The sequence below is a fragment of the Hylobates moloch genome, unplaced genomic scaffold (assembly GCF_009828535.3).
Source record: "Hylobates moloch isolate HMO894 unplaced genomic scaffold, HMol_V3 SCAFFOLD_3, whole genome shotgun sequence".
NCBI lineage: Eukaryota > Metazoa > Chordata > Mammalia > Primates > Hylobatidae > Hylobates > Hylobates moloch.
The window spans coordinates 138,849,765-138,874,426 of NW_026652278.1; the positions used below are offsets into that span (position 1 = coordinate 138,849,765).

The 24,662-nt window shown below is 41.6% G+C and overlaps 1 protein-coding gene across 2 annotated transcripts in view; it reads left to right on the plus strand.

The window, feature by feature from the left end:
- The window catches only part of ARHGAP10 (Rho GTPase activating protein 10), a 344,518-nt gene that overhangs the window by 63,391 nt on the left and 256,465 nt on the right, over positions 1-24,662 (plus strand). For both annotated transcript variants that reach the window (XR_009212922.1, XM_032148067.2), the window contains exons 2-3: positions 23,824-23,919; positions 23,993-24,054. Coding sequence is in view for 1 of the 2 variants with exons in the window: in XM_032148067.2 (XP_032003958.1) it covers positions 23,824-23,919; positions 23,993-24,054 (158 nt within the window). In the remaining variant the exon portion in view is untranslated. The remainder of the gene's footprint in view (positions 1-23,823; positions 23,920-23,992; positions 24,055-24,662) is intronic.

Sequence of the window (24,662 nt, forward strand, 5' to 3'; positions counted from 1 at the left end):
TTCGAGATGGAGTCTCACTCTGTCACCCAGGCTGGTATGCATTGGTGTGATCTCAGCCCACTGCAACCTCTGCCTCCCGGGTTCAAGCGATTCTCCTGTCTCAGCCTCCTGAGTAGCTGGGACTACAGGCATGCATCAGTATGCCTGGCTAATTTTTGTATTTTTAGTAGAGATGGGACGGGGTTTTGCCATGTTTGCCAGGCTGGTCACAAACTCCTGACCTCAAGTGATCCGCCTGCTTTGGCCTTCCAAATGCTGGGATGGCCTCTCTTTGTTTATTCTGATCATAAATTTGCTCAGCTTCTTAAATCTGCTTATGTCTTTTACCAAATTTGGAATGTTTTCAGCCATTATTTCTTTGAATATTCTTTTAGCCCTATTCTCTTTTTCCTGTTGGGGCTCAATGATACAAGGCTGGACATTTTGCTATTCCACAGGTCTCTGAGGCTCTGCTTATTTTCACAGCCTGTTTTCTGTTGTTCTGATAGAGTGAATTCTGTTGTTCTTTCCTCAAGTTCAGTAATTTTTTTTATCCTATCATTTTCATCCTACTATTGAGCATATCAAGTGAGTTTTTATTACTGTACTTTTCAGTTGTATAATTTATATTTGGTTTTTAAAATAATTTCTCTTCTGAGATTTTCTAGTTTCTCATTTGTTTCAACAGACTTTATAATTGATTATTGAAGCACTTGTAAGAGGGCTGCTTTAAAATCCTCATCAGATAATTTCAACATCTGATTTATCTCAGGGTTAGGGTCAGTTTTTGGCTAAAATGGGAATTTCACTTGGGATTTTGCTGGTTCTTGGTATGGTGGGTGATTTTTGACTGTATCCTGGACATTTTATCAATTTTTTTTTTTGGCGGGGCGGAGGGAGGCGGTCAGTGGGAATGTTCTGAATCCCATTTAAATCTTTTGTTTTGGCAGGCAGCCACCCAGTTAGTCTTAGCACACAGGTCCTGCCCTACATTTGTGGGCTGTGGTTCCAATGACAGTTTAACTTTCAGAGCCTTTGTGGTGTTTGCCTGGTGGTTAGATGCTGCTAGGGTTCTCGTCTCATTTCCCCCTGCTGTTATTGCTGGCTGTGGAGGCAGAAGGGATTTCCCTAGGCTGGGCTAGTAGGTGTCTCCCAATGGGGGAAATGTAGTCTCAGGACCCTGGGGACTGAGGGGCTTTCCTGACTGTGGCGTGGTCCCCCTTCCTGTGGGGGACAGAGAGCTCTTGAACCAGACACTTGTTGAGATGGAATCTCTCTACCTGTGCGCCACGGTTTTCCTCATGTCTGTGTGCAATGGAAGGGAGTCTTAGGCCCATGTGACCAGAGAGGCTTCGTGTGCCAGGTCACTTGTAGCTGGGCAGTCTTGTGTCTGCCCTATTGTATATGTCGAGGCTCCCCTAATTATTGTTGGTGGGGCTTTAGGTTGGTCCTTCTTTTGGATGGTGTAGGACTTACCTGATATGGGGGGGACTCGTTTGATCTGGGTCATAGGAATGAGCCTACCTGAGCTGTCTTTTGTTGTCATGTCATGGGTTGGGAAATGGTGGGTCTGGGTGACCACTTTGCATAGGGGGATGCAAGATGATACTGTTTCACTGAGCTGTTCTTCCATTTTTGGGGTCACAAACTGGTTTGTTTTCTTCTTACCATCTTTCAGAGTTATCCTTTGGTTATCTCCTCTGCTATTTCTAGGGTTTATAGTGCTTAGTAGGGAGGAGCAGAGAGACATAGTTCTATGCTGTCTTGTGCCTTGTCATTCATTATTTTTTTCCTTTCTCTTTTTTGACACAGCGTCTTACTCTGTCACCCAGGCTGGAGTGCAGTGGCACAATCTTGTCTCACTGCAACCTATGCCTTGTGGGATTAAGTGATTCTTGTGCCTCCCAAGTAGCTGGGATTACAGGTGCCTGACACCATGCCTGGCTAATTTTTGTATATTTAGTAGAGACAGCGTTTCCCCATGTTGGCCAGGCTGGTCTTGAACTCCTGGCCTCAAGTGATCTGCCCACCTCTGCATTTGAAAGTGCTGAGATGACAGGCATGAGCCACCGTGCCCAGCCTCATTCATTCTTAGATGTTGGAATTTTAAAAAGCAATGAAAAATGTCAGAAAAATTCAGTATTTATTTTTCTACGTTCAGCAAAACATATCACTCAGGGGTCTTATGGAGGTAAGGAAACATGAGAACCAGTTAGGTTAAATGACTGGTCCTGGGGCTCTATTGGTTGTTAATTACAGAACACAGACAGACTCGTCTTCATGAATCCACTATTTGTTTTTTTGTAGCAAACTAAGTTGAAGACTTCTCTGGAAGAAAAGAGAACCATTGCTGTGCTGTAATGCTCTGGGCTTTATAATGTTAACACACAAAATAATTTATATATCAAGTGGAAAACCTCTCAGAATACAGGAAAAGAATCCAGTGTTCAATTATATTAAGAGTGAATAACATGCTGTTTGTTCCAATTTTAACATTAATCATTTTTTGTAAAGCTAAAATAACATACCGTCTGTTTTTTACTATAAAATATTTGAATGGCCTTATAAAAGGTTTCTTGCAAAAGAAAGTTCTCTTACTGGTTATCTTCACCATTTGTATTATACTTCAAAGAGAGCAAAGAACATAATGAAGGTTGGTGGCACCACCCAAGTGAATTAATCTCATAGCTTAGCATTATGTGGGACTTTTCATCAGGTCATTGCTGTTTACTCCGCAGACATCAGATACCTCTCAAAATAGTTCTCCATGAAGCTTTTTTTTCCTCTGCTGCAGAGATGGAGAAATGGAGAAACCCAGAAGTTAACTGTTAACTTGTTTGTAATGTTTTTTGAAGTCCCCAGGGATTTTACAGAAAATGGAGCCAGAGTGGAACTCATCCCCAAACTCTTTGGATGTCTGGGATGGGAGGCATTGATTTCTCTCCCTGAGGCACAGCAAGAACTAGGCAGAGCAAATAGGACTAAACAGTGGCCCTGTTTAATGTCGCTTGAGTAATGATGACTGACGGGTCGGAGGAGTGGGGCGTATGAGGGTGGACTGGCTCTGTTTTTCTTCTTTCCATATGGACTTACTCCTTTTGCTTCTACTTTTGTTTTTCCTTCCTGTTCCCTACTTAATAGTCTTGCTGAAAAATATCTCTGACCTGTATTGAAGAATGGAATTAAACATACTGGGTTTTGGAGAACTTTTCCCATCACTCATAGTAAAACTCCAACATAGGTGATCCATAGGCTAAAATGAGATGTTCAGGAGTTAGGGTGAAGCTTCTTAAAAAAGTGATAGTGTGATGATGGTTGATTTTGCGAACTTGTTTTCTCTAATGCATAATATAGCTGAGCTGTGATCCTAAAGGTAAGGTGGTAGGTAGTAGTAATGCCAACAATGTACCGACTGTTTACTGGCTCAGACTCAAAGACTGTTAGCATTGGGCCGGGCCCACTTTGGACCATGTTTGTAGCCTCTCTGTCCTCAGCATGAGTGTCTCTACAATATAAATCGTGGTATTTGTGTCTCATAGTTACTTGTAATGAAGCAGCCTGTTGGATTGCAGGTGGCCAATTCTGCTTTGCACTAAACCAGCTCTGCCTCCCTGTAACTTCTACCTACACTGGCTTTTTGTTGGGTCTCTAGAACCATGCAGGGTGAATCTAATAATTGTTCTTGTTAATATCTGTCAAAATTCAGAACAGATGTTGTGACTTTACCTTCTCAAAGTTGTTTCTCATCAGTCTTGAAGACTCCTTATCCTGCTGTTTTCTGCATGTTCTGTTTTGCTGGTATCCCTTCAAAATGTCCTCCAAATGAAACCTGGTGCCCCCAAAGTTTTGGAGAACTCCTTTGCTGTGTGGAAGTGCGGACTGTGACATGTAAGAGTTGGGGGGGTCTGTAAATTCTATTTCTCAACTTCTCTCCATTTTTTTTCCCCTCAGTTTTGTTTATTGCTTTTTTTTTTTTTTGAGATTGAGCCTTGCTCTCTTGCCCAGGCTGGAGTGCAATGGTGTGATCTTGGTTCACTGCAACCTCTGCCTCCCGGGTTCAAGCGATGCTCATGCTTCAGCCTCTCAAGTAACTGGGATTACAGGTGTGCATCACAATGCCAAGCTGATTTTTGTAATTTTAGTAGAGATGGGGTTTTGCCATGTTGGCCAGGCTGGTCTTGAACTCCTGGCCTCAAGTGATTCGCCTGCCTCGGCCTCCCAAAGTGCTGGGATTACAGGCGTGAACCACTGCATCCAGCCTATTTCTTTTTCTTTTTTTACTGACACATAACTGTACATGTTTATGGGATACATGTGATATTTTGATACATGCATACAATGTATAATGATCAAATCAGGGTAATTGGGATATCTATTGCCTCAAAGATTTATCATGTGCTTTGGGAACATTTCATATCTTTTCTTGTTATTTTGAAATATTTTTAATTATAGTCACCCTACTGTACTGTCAAACACTAGAAGTTATTCATTCTGTCTAACTCTGTTTGTACCCATTAGCCAACCTCTTTATTGCCCCTCTCCTATGCTTCCCTGCCTCTGGTAACCACCATTCTTCTCTCTACTTCCATGAGGTCAACTTTATTGGCCCACACATTTGAGTGAGAACACGTGATACTTGTCTTTCTGTGTGTGGCTTGTTTTACTTAATATAATGACCTCCAGTTCCATCCATGTTGCTGTAAATTACAGCATTTTATTCTTTTCTCTGGCTGAATAGTATTCCATTATATCTATCTATAGACCACATTTTCTTTATCCATTCATCCATTGATGGACACTTAAGTTAATTCTATGTTTTGGCTGTTGTGACTACAGCTTTAGTAAACATGAGGTGTGCAGGCTTCCCTTTGATATGCTGATTTTCTTTCCCTTGGATAAATATTCGGTAGTGGGAATGCTGGATCATATGGTAGTTGTATTTTTAGTTTTTTTTTTTTTTCTTTCAGGTTCAGGGGTACATGTGCAGGTTTGTTATATAGGTAAACTGTGTGTCACGGGGGTTTGGTGTACAGATTATTTTGTCATCCAGGTAATAAGCATGGTACCCAATAGGTAGTTTGTTTTTGATCCTCACCCTCCTTCTACCCTCCACCCTCAAGTAGCCCCCCAGGTCTGTTGTTTCCTTCTTCGTGTCCATGTGTAGTCAGTGTTTAGCTTCCATATATAACTGAGAGCATGCGATATTTGGTTTTATGTTCCTGCATTTGCTTAGGATAATGGCCTGCAGCTCCATCCATGTTGCTGCAAAGGATATGATCGTGTTCTTTTTTTTATGGCCATATATTATTCCATGGTATATAGGTACCACATTTTCTTTATCCAGTCTACCATTGATGGACATCTAGGTTGATTTCCATATCTTTGCTATTGTGAATAGTGCTGCGATGAACATAAATGTGTGTGTGTCTTTATGGTAGAATGATTTCTATTCCTCTCTGGGTATATACCCAGTAATGGGATTGCTGGGTCAAATGGTAGTTCTGTTTTAAGTTGAGAAATCTCCAGACTGGTTGAACTAGTTTACATTTCCATTAGCAGTGTATAAGTGTTCCCTTTTCTCCACAGCATTGCCAGCATTTGTTATTTTTTGACTTTTTGGTAGCCATTGTGACTGATGTGAGATGGTATCTCATTGTAGTTTTGATTTGCATTTTTCTAATTATGAGTGATGCTGAGCTTTTTTTAATACGATTGTTGGCCACATGTATGTCGTCTTTTGAAAAGTTCTTGTCCTTTGTCCATTTTTTAATGAGGTTGTTTGTTTTTTGCTTGTTAATTTAAGTTCCTTATAGATTCTGGATATTAGACCTTTGTCAGATGCATAGTTTGGAAATATTTTCTCCTATTCTGTGGGTTGTCTGTTTACTCTGTTGATAATTTCTTTTTGCTGTGCAGAGGCTCTTTTGTTTAATTAGGTCCCATTTGTCAATTTTTGTTTCTGTTGCAGTTGCTTTTGGCATCTTCATCATGAAATCTTGGCTAGGGTCCTCTGTCCAGAATGGTATTTCCTAGGTTTTCTTCAAGAGTTTTTATAGTGTTAGGTTTTACATTGAAGTCTTTAATTCATCTTGAGTTGATTTTTGTATATGGAGTAAGGAAGGGGGTCTAGTTTCAGTCTTCTGCCTATGGCTAGCCAGTTATTCCAGCAGTATTTACTGAATAGGGAGTTCTTTCCCCATTGTTTGTTTTTGTTGATTTTGTCAGAGATCAGATGGTTGTAGGTGTGTGGCTTTATTTCTGGGCTGTTTTTTCTGTTCCATTTGTCTGTGTGTCTTTGTACCAGTACCATGCTATTTTGGTTACTGTAGCCTTGTAGTACAGTTTGAAGTCAGGAAATGTGATACCTCCAGCTTTATTCCTTTTGCTTAGAATTGCTTTGGCTATTCAGGCTCTTTTTTGGTTCCATGTGGATTTTAGGGTAGTTTTTCTAATTCTATGAAGAATGTCAATGGTAGTTTGATAGGAAGAACACTGAATCTGTAAATTGCTTTGGGCAGTATGGCCATTTTAATAATATTGATTTGTCATGTCCCTTCTCTTCATTTTTTAAAAAGTTAGTTCTTAGAAAACCAAAGCAAAATAATAATTTATAATTTAAATTAGGCCAGGCATAGTGGCTCACACCTATAATTCTTGCACTTTGGGAGGCTGAGGTAGGAGGGTCACTTGAGATCAGAATTTGCGGCAACAGTGAGCTATGATTGCACCACTGCATCGTGGGTGACAGAGCAAGACCCTGTCTCTTTAAAAAGATATAAAAAAGGTAAATTAATTATCTTAGTCATGTAATATTGCATACAGTGTGGATAACACACCTATGAAACTTTATGCTAACACAAAGGGCTAATAATCCCAAACTGTCTCAAATTTAAGATTGTTTACTCTCCAACCCTGAATGCTAAAAAGAAGCCTGCAAGTTTGTACTTATACAATATTTTCCACCCAGTGAGCCCTTTATTATAATAAAATTTTTATTTATAAAATCCATACTTTAAGCCTTTTGTTTATATTTATTTAACTCACAAGAACTACCACGCACACATGCTGAGGGAGCTGAGTGACTGAATCCAGGCAGGGCGGATTTGCAATGCTGAGAGCTCTCCCCACCCATCTTATCACCTCAGTGTCCAGAGTCCAGGCGGCTTTCCAGGTCGGATCAAATTTACTCTAAATTTGTCTAAGTCGGCTCTCCAGACATCATAGTTACATATATCTATTATCTCACTTTTCATAATGTTAGTCTCATTTAGACTTTTGTGTTAGTTTGTCCAAAAGTGTTTCAATACCAGATTATAGTAATGCCAGATTATAGTAATCAGATGACATATATTATTATGTATGAATATTGTATAATATATAATTTACTATTAGTATAATCTGGCATGATGTAGTACCAGATTAAGTAATCAGAGAGGCTTTTTTCTTTTTTTGGCTGGGGGGGATGGAGTTCCCGCTTATCGATCAATGCCTGTCTGCAGACTGTTGCTTATGGTAAGGAGTTTGCTGCTTTCATCAAGAAAGTATTGCTGTGGGAAAATGTTAGTTAAACTAAACAAAGTGCTCAGTGACTTGGTTAATTTACATTCTGTACAGATTTGTTGTCTGGCAGGGACCTGCGACAAACCCTTCAGGCGCCAGCATATTTTTTTTTTTGAGGCGAGATGTCACTCTGTTGCCCAGGCTGGAGTGTGGTGATGACATCATAGCTCACTACAACCTTGAATTCTTGGCCTTAAGTGATCCTCCTGCCTCAGCCTCCTACAAGTGTATGCCATCCTGCCCAGCTAAAGGGGCCAACATTTTGAATAGCATTGCCGGTAGACGCGACGAAACTGCCCCTGCCACCCAGTTCTAAGAAGTAGATCCATTGGTTTTCCAAGTCTCTAGTAGGCGTGAAACCTGGTGAAAGGATGCTACACCTATTTCGTATGTCAAATTAAACCCAACAGCCCAGTGCCATTTAGTGTGGGGGCAGGTAATTCTGCTGAACAGTTTGAGAATGAAGCTTTGAAAATGGCAAGGTCATGAGTTAGGAATTGGAGAGACCTGGGTTTGATTCTGATTTTACTGTGTGACATATTTTGCTTCCCTTGAGGTCTGTCCCCCACCCCCCAATACATGAAATGGAAACATAAGATCTACCTTGTAGGATTTCTAAGGATTAGGAATGATTTTTATGTGAAATATCCTGCGTAACAGTAGATGCTTACTATTGTTAAGAATTTTGAAACGATAATTAAAGCTCTAAAAGAGAAACATTATAAGTGATTGTATTAGGTAATAAAAAGTATGACATGAAACTATTCAAAAGGTGATACAGGAAGAAAAAGAAACAGAAGAACTTGTATTCCAGAATTTTTTTTAAAATATAGGGCAATTAGAAAATTAAAGTGAATTTTTCTAAAATGGCCAGGAATGTAAAGAGGTGGGTGTATTTTAAGTGTGTAAGTGACAGAAGGAACTGCCTTCTTCAAAATAATGGGAAAACATTTGACTACCTAAAAATAGAGTTCAAAAGCATAATCCAAAAAAGCCATAAAGAGGAAAATATTTAAAACCAAATTATTATATATCAAACTTGTTAATAGAGAAAATAAAGACTGTACATCAATGGCATTTTATACCAGAGACATAATTGTAATCAAATAAAAATCAAAGCACACAAAATCAATTTTGAAAAAAGTTGAACAAATAGAATAATGAACCCCGTATCACTTGGTGACTAGAGGATGCTAGCACTCTCCTGCTTAGTGTCCTTTGAACTGGAGCCTGAATTTTATTAATGGTCCAGAAAAAGTTCACGAAGGTCCTCGTCCTCCTTTGGTTGTATGTGTGTATAGGGGAAGAGAGAATCAATGATGAAGTTAAATCCAGAGTATCAGTAATAAAAAGGTAACAGGAAAATGTGCTTTACAGGCATGTGGATCTTTGTTCAATGAATAATTATTTCTTACATGCCTTTGTGTGGTCTTTTCAGTAATCTACCGATTTAGAATCAAAGCTAGTTGAAGTTAGAAAGTATGGATCGCACATCCTGCCACTGTGTGCATCTACTTTATATACAACTAACAACTGTGGGACCCCAGTTACAAAGGCTTTTGGAGGTGAGCCCACTGAGAGCTGGCCGGGGGTTTCTTATGCAGGTTGTATTTGGGTTTTGGAGAAGGTGAGAGAAGTGCATTCTAGGAGGAAGGCAGAGCATGTACAAAGACTGCAAGGAAGGAAAAAACTTTGGCATTTTTTTTTTTTTCCAGGAACAGAAGGGAGGCTATTGAAGCTGGAGTTAGGTTAGCTTAGGGGTTGATGAGGCTGCAGAGTGAGCAGAGATCAGACCATGCAGGGTCTTTCAGACTCTGGGAAGGAATTAGATTTTATCCTGAATACAATAGAATGATACTGAAGGTTTTAAGCAGGGGAGTAAGGAGATCCAATTCATATTTTAAGTTAAGTTTTGCTGCTGTGTGGGAGTTGGGTTGGAGGAAAGAGTGGGAGCAGAGTAATGTGTTCACAGTGAAGACAGAGAAGTGAGCAGATCCGTGGGATGTTTGCATGTAGAGTGGATGTGTAGGGGGTTAAGGGAAAGGCAGGAATCAAGTATGATGTGTCATGGAATTATTTCTTGCCAAAAATGACAACCTAAAACATTTGGCATTTTGGAGCATTCTCAACTCTGGGCCCCCTCTGGTTCTGCACTCTTCTTGGACCTCATTTTAGCTGCCTTTTCTCCCTCTGCCCCCTCCCTTCTGTTCTGCTGTCCATTTGTGAGTCTCCTTCTTAGTTTAATTCTCTATTTTAACTCTAGATTTCCTCTACTTTTTCCTTTTAAAAACTGTTCTTGCCAGCTGCCCTGGTGGCACCTGTTGTCCCAGCTTCCCAGGAGGCCGAGGCAGGAGGATCTCTTGAGCCCAGGAGTTCCTGGCTGTAGTGTAGTGTGCGATGTTAATCAGATGTCTGCACTAAGTTTGGCATCAGTATGGTGACCTCTTGGGAGCCTGTGGAGGAGCCAGTTGGCCCAGGTCAGAAATGCAGCAGGTCAAAACTCCTGTGCTAATCAGTATAGCATCGTGCCTGTGAATAGCCACGGCACTCCAGCCTGGGCAACATAGCAAGACCTCGTCTCTATAAAAAACAAAACACCATTCCTTGTTTAATGTTAATCACCTTTCTTCAAATAATCGACAGTCAAAATTTCTGGCCCTGACCTTTATCTGCAACCGTTTGTGGAATTTGTGTAGTTAATCTGCTGCGTTCTGAAATAGCTAACATGCATTTTTTTTTCTTGACCTTAAATTAGCTTCCTCTCTTGACTTCCCTTTTTAATGGTTCCTGTCTTTGTCATCCAGACAAGATAACTTAGTAATATTTGATTCATTATTTTCCTTCACTGCAGTTCAACATGTAAACTCCAATATTGGTTCTAGGTTGTTGATGAAGAAACTAAAGCTTGGAAGCGTTGTCACCTGCCCAGAGTCACATAGCTGGTCACTGGTGACACGGGTTTGTGAGCCCCACTCTGACTTCAGACCCACATTCTCAATCATTGCACTATACTATACACCAGCAGTCCCCAGCCTTTTTGGCACCAGGGACTGGTTTCATGGAAGACAGTTTTTCCATGGATTGGGTTGGGGGATGGTTTTGGGATGACTCAAGTGCATAACATTTATCATTAGATTCTCATAAGGAGCATGCAACGTAGATCCCTCACGTGTGCATAGTTCACAATAGGGTCACGCTCCTTTGAGAATCTAATGCCCCTGCTGATCTGGGACCCAGGGGTTGGGGACCCCTGCTATAGGCCAAGGAGATTTAGGATAACGCTTTTCCAAAAGATACCTAACTTTACTTTGTTTTTATTATATGCTAAATTTTAAGGTTGAGACTACTGCTATTAACAACTGTCATACTATCATTTAGTATTTTCTCTATAAGTATGTCACATATAGTATCTCTTTATAGAGATTTTCAATTTCTTATGGCAGCTTATTTACATTCACCCTTTTTGAGCAGGAAGAAGAAGGGAGTGATATTGAGTGGTGGGCACAAGATTCTCCCTTTTTTCTTCCCTACCGTTACAGGCAAGAGATCATTTACCCTTGCTCCTGCGAGTACCGTTTCATTATTCGAAACATAGTTGGCCATCTGGCGAAAACTGTTATTTAAAACTTGCATTTCTTTTATTACTAGTGAAGTTGGAAACATTTTTTGGTGTTTACTAGTGATTTCTATTTATTTTGTGAATTGCATTCATTGTTCACAGTTAACATTATCCCCATTATTATCATTGGCCCTTAGCTCTGAAACTTGGTAGAGATGAATTAAAAGGTGCAACCAGTCTTCTAACTTCTGCATCAGAAATTGGGTTGAAGATGTCTTACATGAACCTGTGGCTTCTGAGTATTTAACAAACTTTTATATTAACCATCTGAATGTTTACATCTCATCTTTACAAATTCTGGAAGTAGTGGTGCAGAGTTGCCAGTTTGAGAGATTCAGGCTCAGCTAGAGAATGTGTTGGGCCTGAAGTAACACAACTGTAAACCTATTTGTGGAGAACCTAAATGCACATACGGTGCTTTGCCTCCACACCAAAGACCTCTCTGTAGTGCCTTAGGGTATGGTGAGGGCAGTAGCCCAGATAGAGGGCCCTCAGTGACTGTCCCGTCTTTTAGAACAGAGCCCACAGGGTTGAGTTCTTGCAAGATCTATCTGGGGAATCTTCCTAAAGCCATCATGACAGGGTCTGTCACTTCATTAACTCAACAAATATTAATTGAACATCTACTCTGTGCCTCATTTTGTTCTAGACCCTGTGGTTATGGCAGTGAACAAAATGAATAGAAATATCCCTGACCTCAGAGTTTCCCTTCGGGGACAAGTTGAGCTCCCCTGGAGGCTCTCCATTCTTGACTTTCTCAAGTCTCTTTCTTTGCTTCCTAGCTCCTTGCCTTAATCCTCTCTTTCCTGTGGCCCTTAGATCAAGCCTGGCTTCCTCTTCATTTTCAGTGTTCTGCTACTAAGTTCAACAGCTTCTGTTATGTTAATAAGGGACTTCTTTTATTCCTGGCTTCACCATGTCCTAGCTACAACCCTCAGTCCCACCCAAGTCAGGCTGGTAAGTATGGGCCCCAGGCCCCCAGTGTCCTCTTGTGAGAATTCTCTTTCTCTTGTAGTAGCTCCTCGTTGGAATACTGGCCATTCTTTTAACACACTGGCTTCTGAAACAAGTGTAGAACATGTGTGAACTCACTGTGTATATTGGGGTTCACTGCTCCCTAGGGAGTTTGGTCTACCTGAGGCATGTGATTTGTGTAGTTCCTCAAGTAACTTGACTTGTAAGCATGGCCACATTATCCTGCAGCCCTGACCGTCCTGATAATTGGGTACCATCCATTCTTTTTGTTTCGTTTTAACTTACTTAAAAGCAGTTTATGCTCAGTGAAGAATATTTGAAAAATACTGACAAATATGAAATGGCTTTTTTAAAAAAAAACAACACACTGGTTAAGGTTTTCTTTTTTGGGGGGAGCTTACCTTCTAAACAGCTGTTTTATTTGCAACTGCATACTTTTCTCCTGCTTTCTTTGATGTTTTACAAGTTGACATTTGTCTCTTTATCTGTAACCTGCTTGCAGATTGGTCACTAGCCACTTGCAATTAACAAGAGTGAGCTCCGATATAAAGACGGTGATTTATTTCCAAAGCTAGCTTAGAGGAAGAAGCACAGGTGTCCCACATCCAGATTTACTCCTTAGCTTTTGGAGCAGAAAGTGGGCACTTTTGAAAATCAAGGGAGGGTGTGAGCAAGTTGGGGGATACCTGGGTTAGCTTGGTGCCTTATCAACGAGGTTGGCTGAGCTGGTGACTGCTGGCGTCTTCATGGGTGTGACTAAGCTGTAAACCCCTCAGGTGCGAGAGAGTAGTGGGCATGTTTTTTGACTGTTCTCTCCAGGCAACCTCCTGATGGGTGAGAGTTCCATAGCAGGCATGCTTTGGTCTGTAGATTGACTAACTCTCGAGGACTTGGATGAACTTAGTAGGGAATGGCTGGTGAAGGAGGGAGTAAAAAGCTATTTTTTAGCATTTCTAAAAGGCTGCGTAGGAAGTGGGGAATGAAAAAAAAAACATCTCTTTGAAAAATGGGGTACTTGGTTACATATTTATGTAACACCTTCTCCCTCTTTGAACACAGCTAGTTTTCAGAAGGTCCAGGCCTGTGTCAGTATGCTCTGGGGTGCTGTGGATTATGTTGATTCTGGGGTCTATCTTGACCTTGCTTGTGAGGAATACTTCACAGACCTCACTACCCAGCCAGCACATTCATTTTCTAACAGCCACATTTCTAGATGTTCTTTCCTTCCTTCTTTCCTCCTGTTGGCTTTGTGATCCTCATTGTAGCTCTCCGTTTGCTTCCAGTCTTCCTGGGAACTGTTCCTTCTCCGGGAACTGCCCATGAAGCCTTTCCCCCACCTCTGCTTCTTTCTTCTCCTAATATTTCAACATAATCAAGATATTTTGATTATTCACATACATTTTACAAGGACATTGTAAAGAAAGGGCTTTGTGGCCCAACTGTGGCCTGAGCAGTGTTTGTTCCCCACACCGAGGCAGCATATTGTGATGGTTTAGACTGAGAACTGAACCCAGGACCCAAAGCCTGGCTTTACCATTTAATGTGATCTGACTTCTCTGCGGTTTCTTACGCTTGTCTATAAAATACGGTGTGAAAATGGCCACGTAATTTGGTATAGTGAGCATTAAATGCACTAATACATGCAGAGTACTCACTTGGAGCAGTGACTGGCACATAGGGAGTGCTAAATAAATATTAGATGGTTATTGCACTTAAACTGCTTGGAAGCACTGGTGTGAAACAATTTTCCAGTTAATAATGAGTGTTCAAATTTCTTTCTTTTTTTTTTTTTTTTTTTGAGACGGAGTCTCGCTCTGTCCCCTAGGCTGGAGTGCAGTGGCGCAATCTCGGCTCACTGCAAGCTCCGCCTCCCGGGTTCACGCCATTCTCCTGCCTCAGCCTCTCCGAGTAGCTGGGACTACAGGCGCCCGCCACCACGCCCGGCTAATTTTTTTGTATTTTTAGTAGAGACGGGGTTTCACCGTGGTCTCAATCTCCTGACCTCGTGATCCGCCCGCCTCGGCCTCCCAAAGTGCTGGGATTACAAGCGTGAGCCACCGCGCCCGGCTTCAAGTTTCTTTATGTTGAACACAGTTCCTTATGTTTCAGTGGCCCATCTCAGGTACTGCCTGTTGCAATTTTTTACATGGATTGGTTTCTGCTTTAGGAGCCTTTTTTTTTTTTTTTTTTAAATAAAAGAATTGTATGTGTTAATGTAGTAAAGTCTTCAAACATAATTTTGGCCTTTAAGGGATGTTTTTATACTCACTGGCCTATACCCGAGTTGTCACTCACGGCCTCTGCTAGCTACTTCACAGCTCCTGTGAAGGACACTGCTCTGCCCACAGCCCCTGCTGGAGAGAAGGCTCTCTGAGGACTGTGTCCTCCCTCTTCTCCTTTTCCTGGGGTGGCTGATTTGATTGGGATGGGACACCAGACAGCTACCTCTGTCATGGCCTTCTGTGGGAAAAACATGAGCCAAGCCAATTTGATTCTCTTGAGAATTTTAATTTGGGAAATTAGAAGGAAAAAGCCGTGGGAGCCGAAATTGAAAGAATGCCATGAGCTAATGGCATGAGGACAGGCCTGCCAGGCAGTGACATGGCAGCAAACCCAGAGTCTGACAGCAAGAATTAATACAAAGTAGAAGAGAAGATGTGACAATTGCACGCGGCAGAGAAAACTAAACACACAGAGAGAAGCCAAGTTAGGTTAATGGCAGAGGCCCAGGGAGAAGATCTCAGACATAGCTGTACTGTGAGTTTTTTCTCAAAGCAAGTTGCTCACATGTTTTCCTGGTCTCTTTGTAATTGTATTCTCATTATTTGAGGCTTTGCATTCAAAAGGTCCTAACTTAACAGCAGCTATGTAGCATATGTAGTCCTTTCCTTTCCCATCGAAAGGTTTACTCTCATTTTGTTCTTATTGCCTTAATACCTCTTCTGCAATTTAGAGTGATATAAATTGAACTCACTTTGTAGTACTATCTTCAAGTCTCCATATTCCATGCTGTGTTTTCCTGATAGCACTAATTTATTTTCTTCTTTTTTTTGGAATATGTCTTCTGTTGCACTCCTGCGGAATTTGCAAATCTGGACCCCTCCGTTCCTATGCAACACAGGGTGGTGATTTCTCTCAGATCTAGGGCATGGACTCCTTAGGGCAGCAGCCTCACCTGCTTTGTAGTCATACAGCACCATGGGCTGTGCTGAGCAAGTGATAGATGCCCAACAAGTCATTGGTCATTTCTTGTGGTTTGTTTAGTTCTTGTCATCGTGGCTTGTCTTGGATCACAAAAGAGGATGTTTTAGCCCTTTGCTAGGATGCATCTTTTTTTTTTTTCCAAACTTTAAATTTATTTGAGGAAAATAAATATTAAAGAATTTGAGAGAAATGAGGGAGTTATACAGTAAATCTTGGCTTTCATTGGGAACTAAGTTTCTCATTTGTGCCGTGAAATGTTGATACTCCAATGGCAGAGGAGTGAACAAGCTCATATTTATTAAGCAAGATGAACACCTGACATCTAAATCCCTACCAGTATTTGCTTTGGGCCCTAAGTATATTCTGTGGTTAACAAGGTAACTTGTCTTGACATTACTCCCACATGTGGGAGTGTTTTTCTTTTGGTATTCCCTTTCTTAGCATATTTGGGAAACCACTTTATTTGCCAAGTTACTATATTTGCTACCAAAATGTTTGAATAATGCTGTGTTTTGTCATTGACCGTCACTTCCATGATCTTTAAAAACAATGCTTTGAAATAGTGTTCTCATCTGTATATTGTTTCTCTTTTGTCCTAATTTCTTCTTTTTATAAGAACACAAGTCATATTGGAGCAGGGCCCATTCTCAATGACCTCATTTTAACTGATTACTTCTGTAAAGACCCTAGTTCCAATAAGGACACATTCTCAGATTCCAGGGGTTTGGATTTCAGTATATAAATTTGGGGAGAACACAGTTCAACCCATAATACAGAGGAACCACCACTCTACTAATTACCATAGCACCCATAAACCAGGCTTTCTTGGCGTTGAAGCCAAGAAGCTTAAAAGATTTGTTTGCACCTAGAGCCCACAGTCATTAGGTTGAGACTTCTGAGTCTCACTAGGTGTTGGCACAGTTACCAGAAAATCCTTAAAGGACCCTCCTCATCTCTCACCTGGATCAGGACAGGAGCCTCCTAACTTGTCACCCTGCTGCCACCCTTGTCCACGTTCAGTCTGTTCTCAACGCATCTCTGGGTTCCACTACTTCCCAGTTGTATGACCTTGGGCAAGTTGGGTAACCTGTGTCTGTGCCCTCCTCTGTTGTAGTGATAGTTAACTGAATCTACAAATGTAAAGTGATTAGTAGAGTACCTGATGTTATAAGGCATGGTAGCCAGAATGGTGGCCCTCCAGTGAACCTGTGAATATGTTCTTTTACATGGCAAAAGGGACTTTCAGATGCGATTAAAGACCCTGAGATTATTGGGGGGGGGGTTATCTTGGATTATTTTAGAGCCCATTGTAATCACAGTGGTCCTTAAAAGAGTCAGAGAAGAGATGTGATGACAGAAACAAAGGTCAGGCTGGGCGCTGTGTCTCACACCTGTAATCCCAGCACTTTAGAGGGCCAAGGCAGGAGGATCACTTGACTAGGAGTTCAAGACCAGCCTGGGCAGTGTAGTGAGACCCCATCGCTACAAAAAATAAAAAAAATAGGCGTGGTGGTGGTGGTTCATGCCTGTAGTCCCAGCTACTCAAGAGGTTGAGGTGGGAGTTTCTCATGAGCCCAGGAGTTCAAGGCTGCAGGGAGCTATGATAGTGCCACTGCATGCTAGTCTAGGTGACAGAGTGGAGACAGTCCTGCCGACACCTTGATTTTAGCCCCATGAGACTTCCCCCATTTTAGACTTCCGACCTCCAAAAACTGTTAGATAATAAATTAGCGTTGTTGTAAGCCACTGCATTTGTGGTAATTTGTTACTACAGCAATAGGAAATGAATAAATAAGTGTCAGCTGTTTTATCTGGTTTTCCTGTTCCTACTGTAAATGAGATTTTTCTTTAAACAGAGGAATCTGTGGCCAAAGACAGTTGGAAAACCGAGTGGGCTAGGTGGTCACCAGCATTCTCGTCCTATCTCCCATCCTGATGTGGCAGGTACTCTCTCTAGACAGTGCCTAGCCCCAGTAGTTTCTCATCATTTGTGGAATGTTTAGGGAAGGCTGGATGGTGGTCTCCAGCGTGGAGCCGCCTGTGGGATTCTCTCCAGTCCCCACGTCACTCCTGAAGGATTCTTCATAATTATTTGGCTATTTTGGTGTTTGGTTGTCTGCCATGTGCAATATTGGCCTTGAGCTCTGTGCTCCAGGTTTATGGGTTTCTTTTGGGGCCTGTGCACCTTTGTGGGCTCTACTTGTTTTCCTTTTACCCCATAAATTTGTCACTTCAGGTCATTCAAGTGACTTCAGATGTGTATTCTATGACAAGAATTCATTACACAGACACCCCAGGCAAGCTGGACTCAAGAGTTAGGGCCAGGAATGCTTTACCAGAATACAGCCAGAGACAATGTTGGCCCATGAGCTGCTTCTGGAACAGCCTGTGATTTGGCCTTTAGGCCTAAACTAGCCCCGTGATGCATTCTGGGCTTATGAGTTGTTTGCAGCATTTTAAAAATCTACCAAATGAGTTAGTTATTTGCTTTATTTTTTAACCTGTACAGAGAAGCCATAATGTCATTTTTGCATATAGTACCACTGCTGGTTTTGTAAAACAGGAAAACATGAAGGAAAATATGAAGCCAGTCTCCAATCCTAGAGGAATTTCATTTCACTTCCAAGTTACTTGGATTAATGTCAACATTATTTTGCTGGCATGAAGGGTACTAAGTTCTTAGAGTCTGTACCCTGTTCCTCTTTAGATAAAACATGAAAGAATTTTGGTGCATGTTTTGTTGTGCAGAGTCGGGCAGCTCCCTCAGCAGACCTTTGCGTAGTTGCTAATCTAATTATTTGGCTCTCTATATAAAGAATATGAGCTTCCAGGTGCAATTTGTCTGTTTTATAAAGGGCTGTGGAATCTATTATGATTTATAAAGAATCCTGTATTCAGATTTAATGAGTGACAAGAGTATATTTATTGACCATACCCTTTTTCTTTTCAAGCCCAGGATTATAGAACATGCTGCATTTTTAAAAGCATCCCCATTAGTGCTTTCGTTGGTGGGGTGGGAAGTTGTAGGAGTCAGTAGTGACGACTTCATGGCGAGGGCTCAGGCTTGTAACTTAAGGGGTTATCCTGCACTGACAGTGCTGCCTAGATGGGCAGTCAAGGTAAGGTGACCCAAACAGAGATGCTCCCCATCCCCCCAGCAGAGTGTGTGTTCGTCTAATATCTCATGGTCTTAACTAAAAATTGTTGACAAATAGGTGGCTCTGCTATAAGATAATTTTCTCATTTGTAGAATCAAGGACAAGCAGTGGCAGTTCAGGCCAGAATCTGGAGGCTGTCCACACCTGAATTCAAAACGAGGTTGGATCTCTCCATGTGGTATCCTACCTCTCAAACTCAGCACATCTCAAATATAACCCCTCATCTCTCAAACTGCTCCTAACCCTGGGAAGAATTAGATCACCTACATTGTCTCTCCTATTTGCCTGTAGATCAAGACACAAAAATTCAGGTCTGGAAGACTCTGAAGTGGCAGGTTCATTTGAAGGGTGCAGGTCACATTCATTCTTTTATGTTAGCTGCGCTTTTTGTGCACAGTCAGACTTGGCATTATCCACCAATATATAACAGCCTTGAGGGTATCTCAAGAGCAGTATTAATTCACAATACTCAGGAATTAGCAGGCAGAGGAGAATAGGGGGCATGGAGGTACAAATAAATGATTTTTCCATTTAGTTACAATTCTGCTCTAGAGTCATTTAGCGAGCCTGATGGTCACACCAGTTGAGATCTGGGCAAAGGACCTGAGAATAATGTGAAATCTCTTGAAAGATTGAATGGTGTAGTGGAACAGACATTGGTGGGAGTCTGAGAAACCAGGGAGTTGATCCTTTGCCTCCAGGACTTATTACCAGCAGTGTAAAGAGGTCTGTGACTTGATTACTTACTACCAGCAGTGTAAAGAGGTCTGTGACTTGATTGAGTCACAACCTATCTTTTTTTTTTCTTTTTCTTTTTTTAAAGGTAATAGCAACACCTACCCTGCTGGTGTATTAAGAATAATTGAAACAATACTTGTAAGTCAATTAGCGTAGAGCAGGCACTCAATAAAGGTTAGTTGGTTAGGCAGAGCGCGGTGGCTCACGCTTGTAATCCCAGCTCTTTGGGAGGCCGAGGCAGGTGGATCACCTGAGGTCGAGAGTTCGACAGCAGCCTGACCAACATGGAGAAACCCCATCTCTACTAAAAATAAAAAAAAAAAAATTAGCCGGGCGTGATGGCATATGCCTGTAATTCCAGCTACTCGGGAGGCTGAGGCAGGATAATTGCTTGAATCGGGGAGGCGGAGTTTGCGGTGAGTTGAGATCCTGCCATTGCATTCCAGCCTGGGTGGCAAGAGTGAAACTCTGTCACCAAAAAAAAAAAAAAGTTAGTTGGTTAGTTTCCTGTATTCTCCCTGCCCTGCATCTAATCCAGGCAGAGATGTTGCTGGTCTTTGTAACTAACTTAGTTAGAAACTGCTTGTTTTATGTGAAATGATATTGGAAAGAAAATACATTTGATGGACTGCATTAAGTTTAGCAAACTGCCTTATGCTTTTGTTTTGAAAGGAAGAAGACATCTATAAAATATGAACTGCATGGGAAAATAAATTTAAAATGTATAAAGTAATGGAAAGGAAATTACATTTATAATTATTAAAAGAAATAGAATATGGTGTGGTCAGATTTTTAACAATAAAAATTTTGCATAATGAACTCTGGTAAAACCCTAAGACGAGATCACCAGAAAGGGGAAAATGAGTGATAGAAATGCTTATATTTTAAAATGAAGAAATGATATAACTATAATTCTTAGCACAGGTACAAAGCATGCTATTTACATAGGGAGAAATACATCAGGTTGGTTATGCAAATGAGCCCCAATTTAATCTGTTACAAACATTTTCAACTAATGAAATTAGGCATGAAATGCTGAAAAATTGGTGCATTTAAGTTTTAACTTTCCAGAGAACCTACTATTCTGACCATATGAAACACCATCTTTAAAATAACCTGCAGCCTTTGATCTAGTAATTTTGGATAAAATAATGAAACAGCTCCAATGGAAGAATATATAGTTTACGCCAGTCTATTCATAGCAATATATAAAAAATACATAGGTAAGTAAATATAAACATACATGTTCGTATATATTATGTGTAAAGGTACACATATAAACAAGATCCTGTTGCGATCTGGCAAAGCAAACAGCAACATAGAATAATGTGTATGTAACTACTAAAAATTGTAAACCCACAAACTATCAATATTTGGAAATTGGTACCTGAAATAAAAATCATCCTATATCTTTTTATTTTTTATTTTTATTTTTATTTTTTATTTTATTTTATTTTTTCTTGAGACGGAGTCTCGCTCTGTCGACCAGGCTGGAGTGCAGTGGCGCTATCTCAGCTCACTGCATGCTTTGCCTCCTGGGTTCACGCCATTCTCCTGCCTCAGCCTCCTGAGTAGCTGGGACTACAGGCACCTGCCACCACGGCTGGCTACCTTTTGTATTTCTAGTAGAGATGGTGTTTCACCGTGTTGGCCTGGTTGGTCCGCCCGTCTCGGCCTCCCAGAGTGCTGGGATTATAGGCCTGAGCCACCGTGCCCAGCCCGTTGTATCTTATTTACAGTTTTGGCTGCTGTTTCAGGGATGTAGACTGACAGCCATCGCTTCAGGGAAATGAGGTTCTGGAGTGAGAAGATAGGTGACAATGCGCAAATATTGACTAAATAAATTTGGGTGAATAAGTGCTATGAAGGAAATAAGACGGCAATAGAATGGAGAGGGCCACAGTGCCTAGGGCTAGCCCTATCCTAGGAAGGCTGAGGTAGGGAGGATTCTTGAGCCGAGCCATGGTGTTGGAGGAATGGGCCAGTAAAGATGTGGGCTCAGGGAACAGCAAGTAAAGGTTTTCAGACTGGAGTGAGTTTGGCACGTGTGAACCAAGAGCAACCAGTGTGTCTAGATTTTAGAGAACAATTGTATGTTTGCCTGGTTTACATTAGGAACTAAGTTATTTTATTTATTTACTTTATTTTTTTGAGACAGTCTAATTCTCTTACCCAGGCTGGAGTGCAGTGGTGTGATCCTGGCTCACTGCAACCTCCGCCTCCTGGGTTCAAGTGATTCTCCTGCCTCAGCCTCCTGAGTAGTAGCTGGGACTACAGGCAACCACCACCATGCCCGGCTAATTTTTGTGTTTTTAATAGAGACAGGGTTTCACTGTGTTGGCCAGGCTGGTCTCCACCTCCTGACCTCAGGTGATCCACCTGCCTTGGCCTCCCGAAGTGCTGGGATTACAGGCGTGGGCTACCTCGGCCAGTTTTTTTTTTTTTTTTTTTTTTTTTGAGACAGGGTCTCCTCTATTGCCTAGGCTGGAGTGCAGTGGCATGATCTTGGCTCAATGCAACCTTCTCCTCCTGGGTTCAAGTGATTCTCATGCCTCAGCCTCCCAAGTAGCTGGTATTAAAGGCGTGCACCACCATGCCCAGCTAATTTTTGTAATTTTAGTAGAGATAGGGTTTCACCATGTTGGCCAGGCTAGTCTCAAACTCCTGGCCTCAAGTGATCTGCCCACCTTGGCCTTCCAAAGTGCTGGGATGACAGGTGTGAACCACCACACTGGCCATATTTTACATTTTAACACAACCAAATTTTATTAATTTTTGTTTATCAGTTGTCTTTTCAATCACCCCCAAACCTAATGGCTAAAACAGCAACCATTTATTCCAGTGTGTGCTTTACTCACTGGGCAGTTACATGTCCCTCTGAACGGCCTCATGCATGTACAGGGAAGCTCTGCCTCTGCAGGCTGGCTGGCTGGCTGGCTGCTGGGCTGCTGCTGCGGCAACCATAGGGGGCCACTGAGCCAGGAGTCATTCATCAGTGAGCCGGCGAGCCTGGGCTTGTTCTCATGGAGGACTGAGGGTTCCGTGAGAGTGGAGCAGAGGTGTGTAACATTCTTTGAGGTGGAGGCTCTGAATTGGCACAGTGTCACTTTCTCTGTATTCTATTGGCTACAAGACTAGCCCAGGTTCAAGGGGTGGGAAATAGATGAGTTTCCATGGGAGGAGCTGTAATGTCAGTGCACTGAGATGTGCCTGCAAGGAGGGCTGAAGGATTGGTCCATGCTTGCAATCCATTCCATTTCACTTTATGCTTGGTGCTTTTCTTCTATACTTTAGGTGTAAGAAATTACAATCCTGGATGATCCAAAGGTTTTACAGTTTTGCCTTTTCATACTTAGGTCTTTCAGTGTTTACATATTATTTAAAAAAAATTGAGAACAGCATGATAAACATGAATTAGAGGAAAAATGAAGTTTCAAAAACTGACAGTGGGGAATGATGAAAAGGTTAGAGGCTGTGCACGTGGTGGAGCAGGGGCTATATGGGGAACCTTTGTATCTTCAGCTCAGTTTTACTGTGAACCTAAAACTGCTCTAAAAACAGTCTATTAAACAATTTTATTACCATAATATGACTCAGTCTTGATTATGAAAGTAACGTGTGAAGGAGACACACAGGAAGACAGCAGCTGTGTGAAGTGCAGAAATCAGTGAACACCTTCTTAGAAAGTGCTTTAAACCAGAGGCAGGATTGTATACTGCTCAGGCCGTGGCCTTTGGACCAATGGTTCTGAAGAAGAAGCAAGCCTTTGCTGCTATTGTTTGTAGCTGTGCCAACCTTATGCAAATTACTCAACATCTTTGAGGTTTGGCTTCTTTGTTTGTAAAATGATATAATAATCTTTATATATCTCTTGAGAATTTTTGAATGAAATGAAATGTGTATCACCTAGCATGGTGCAAGGCCTGTAAAATAAATGTTAGCCTATTTTAGAAGTAGAGTTTTCCACTATTAATCTCCAATTAAGATGAGGACCTCTGTAGGTCTTTTGCAGACTTAATTCTTCCTACCATTTCTTCTTGGCCTTCAGTTACCTCTCTGATGCCATTTTCTATGAACATTCTTTTTGAATCTTCTGGATTTCTCTGGCTGGAGTGGTTATTTGGCAATTGGTTAAGAGCAGCTGGTTGGCTGACCTTGGGCTTTTGAGTTTCTTATGTCTGAAACCATGGCAGGCAGCCAGATCGCATCAAGCCACTATCAGGTGTGTGTGTTCCTAATCACAGCCTGAACTTCAGAATTGGGCAAGTCCTGACTGGAGTGAGCAGAGAAAGGGAGAATACTTTACGGAACAGTGTGAAATAATCAGATCTGAGGAAGAAGGAGGTAGGGGAGGGAATAAACATTTCTCCAGCATCTATTCTGTGGCAGGGTATAAACTAGAAGGCAGAGGCTACCTGGAGCGTGCAAGGTTGAAGATGGCGGGCCATTTGGCAAGGGAGTTGGGTCACGCCTTCTCATAGATTGAGTGGAGGAGAGCTCTACAGCTTTACCAATTTTAGGAGGAGTAAATTTCTTTTATGCCTTGACTTAAAGCAAGAACCCAAGTCATCATTATACTTTTCTTTCTAGGTCTGTCAGTGGCCCAGCGGAAGTTTGCTCATTCACTCAGAGACTTTAAGTTTGAGTTTATCGGTGATGCTGTGACAGATGATGAACGATGCATAGGTAATTAAACATGATATTTTGGTTTGTTTTCCTTTGCCATGGCCACCAAATAATCACTCCTTTCTTCTTACAGATGCTTCTTTACGTGAATTTTCAAATTTTTTGAAGAATCTGGAGGAACAGAGAGAAATTATGGTGAGTTGAGAGGGTGTAAATTAATAAGTCAGCTTTCAAGGGGGAAAAATCTGGGTTTGGAAGCTAGTTCTGGTAGAAGTTGTGAAGCATTTATCTCTGGGTACAGTAGTGCATTGTAATGGAAAGATGAGGTTTCCGGAGCCCTGGTTTCTAGTTCCATGAGGGTGCTAACCACGGTCAGAACTTGAAGAAGCTGCTGGACCTCTCGACCCAAGGCCTTGCTTCTTCATCTGTAAAGTGGACAGTGAGACCACATCACTGCTTTCTAGCTTTTTGTTGCAGCAGAGCACTTTCATTTATGTAGGCTCTCATGCAGAAGCTTAATATATCAGGGGGATAAAAGCAGAAAAGCTTATGTAGAAACAGAGGACAGCTGGGTGATGTTAGTGCCTGACTCATACCCCTGTAGATTTCTAGGCTGCGTGGAAAGGGAGAGAAGTTGGGCCTTGGAGGTCTTTGAGATCCCACTTTGCATCAAGATACATGATCATAACAAGAATAAGAACAACTACCCTTGGCCAGGCCTGGTGGGTCATGCCTGAAATTCTAGCCCTTTAGGAGGCTAAGGTGGGTGGATTGCACAAGCTCAGGAGTTTGAGACCAGCCTG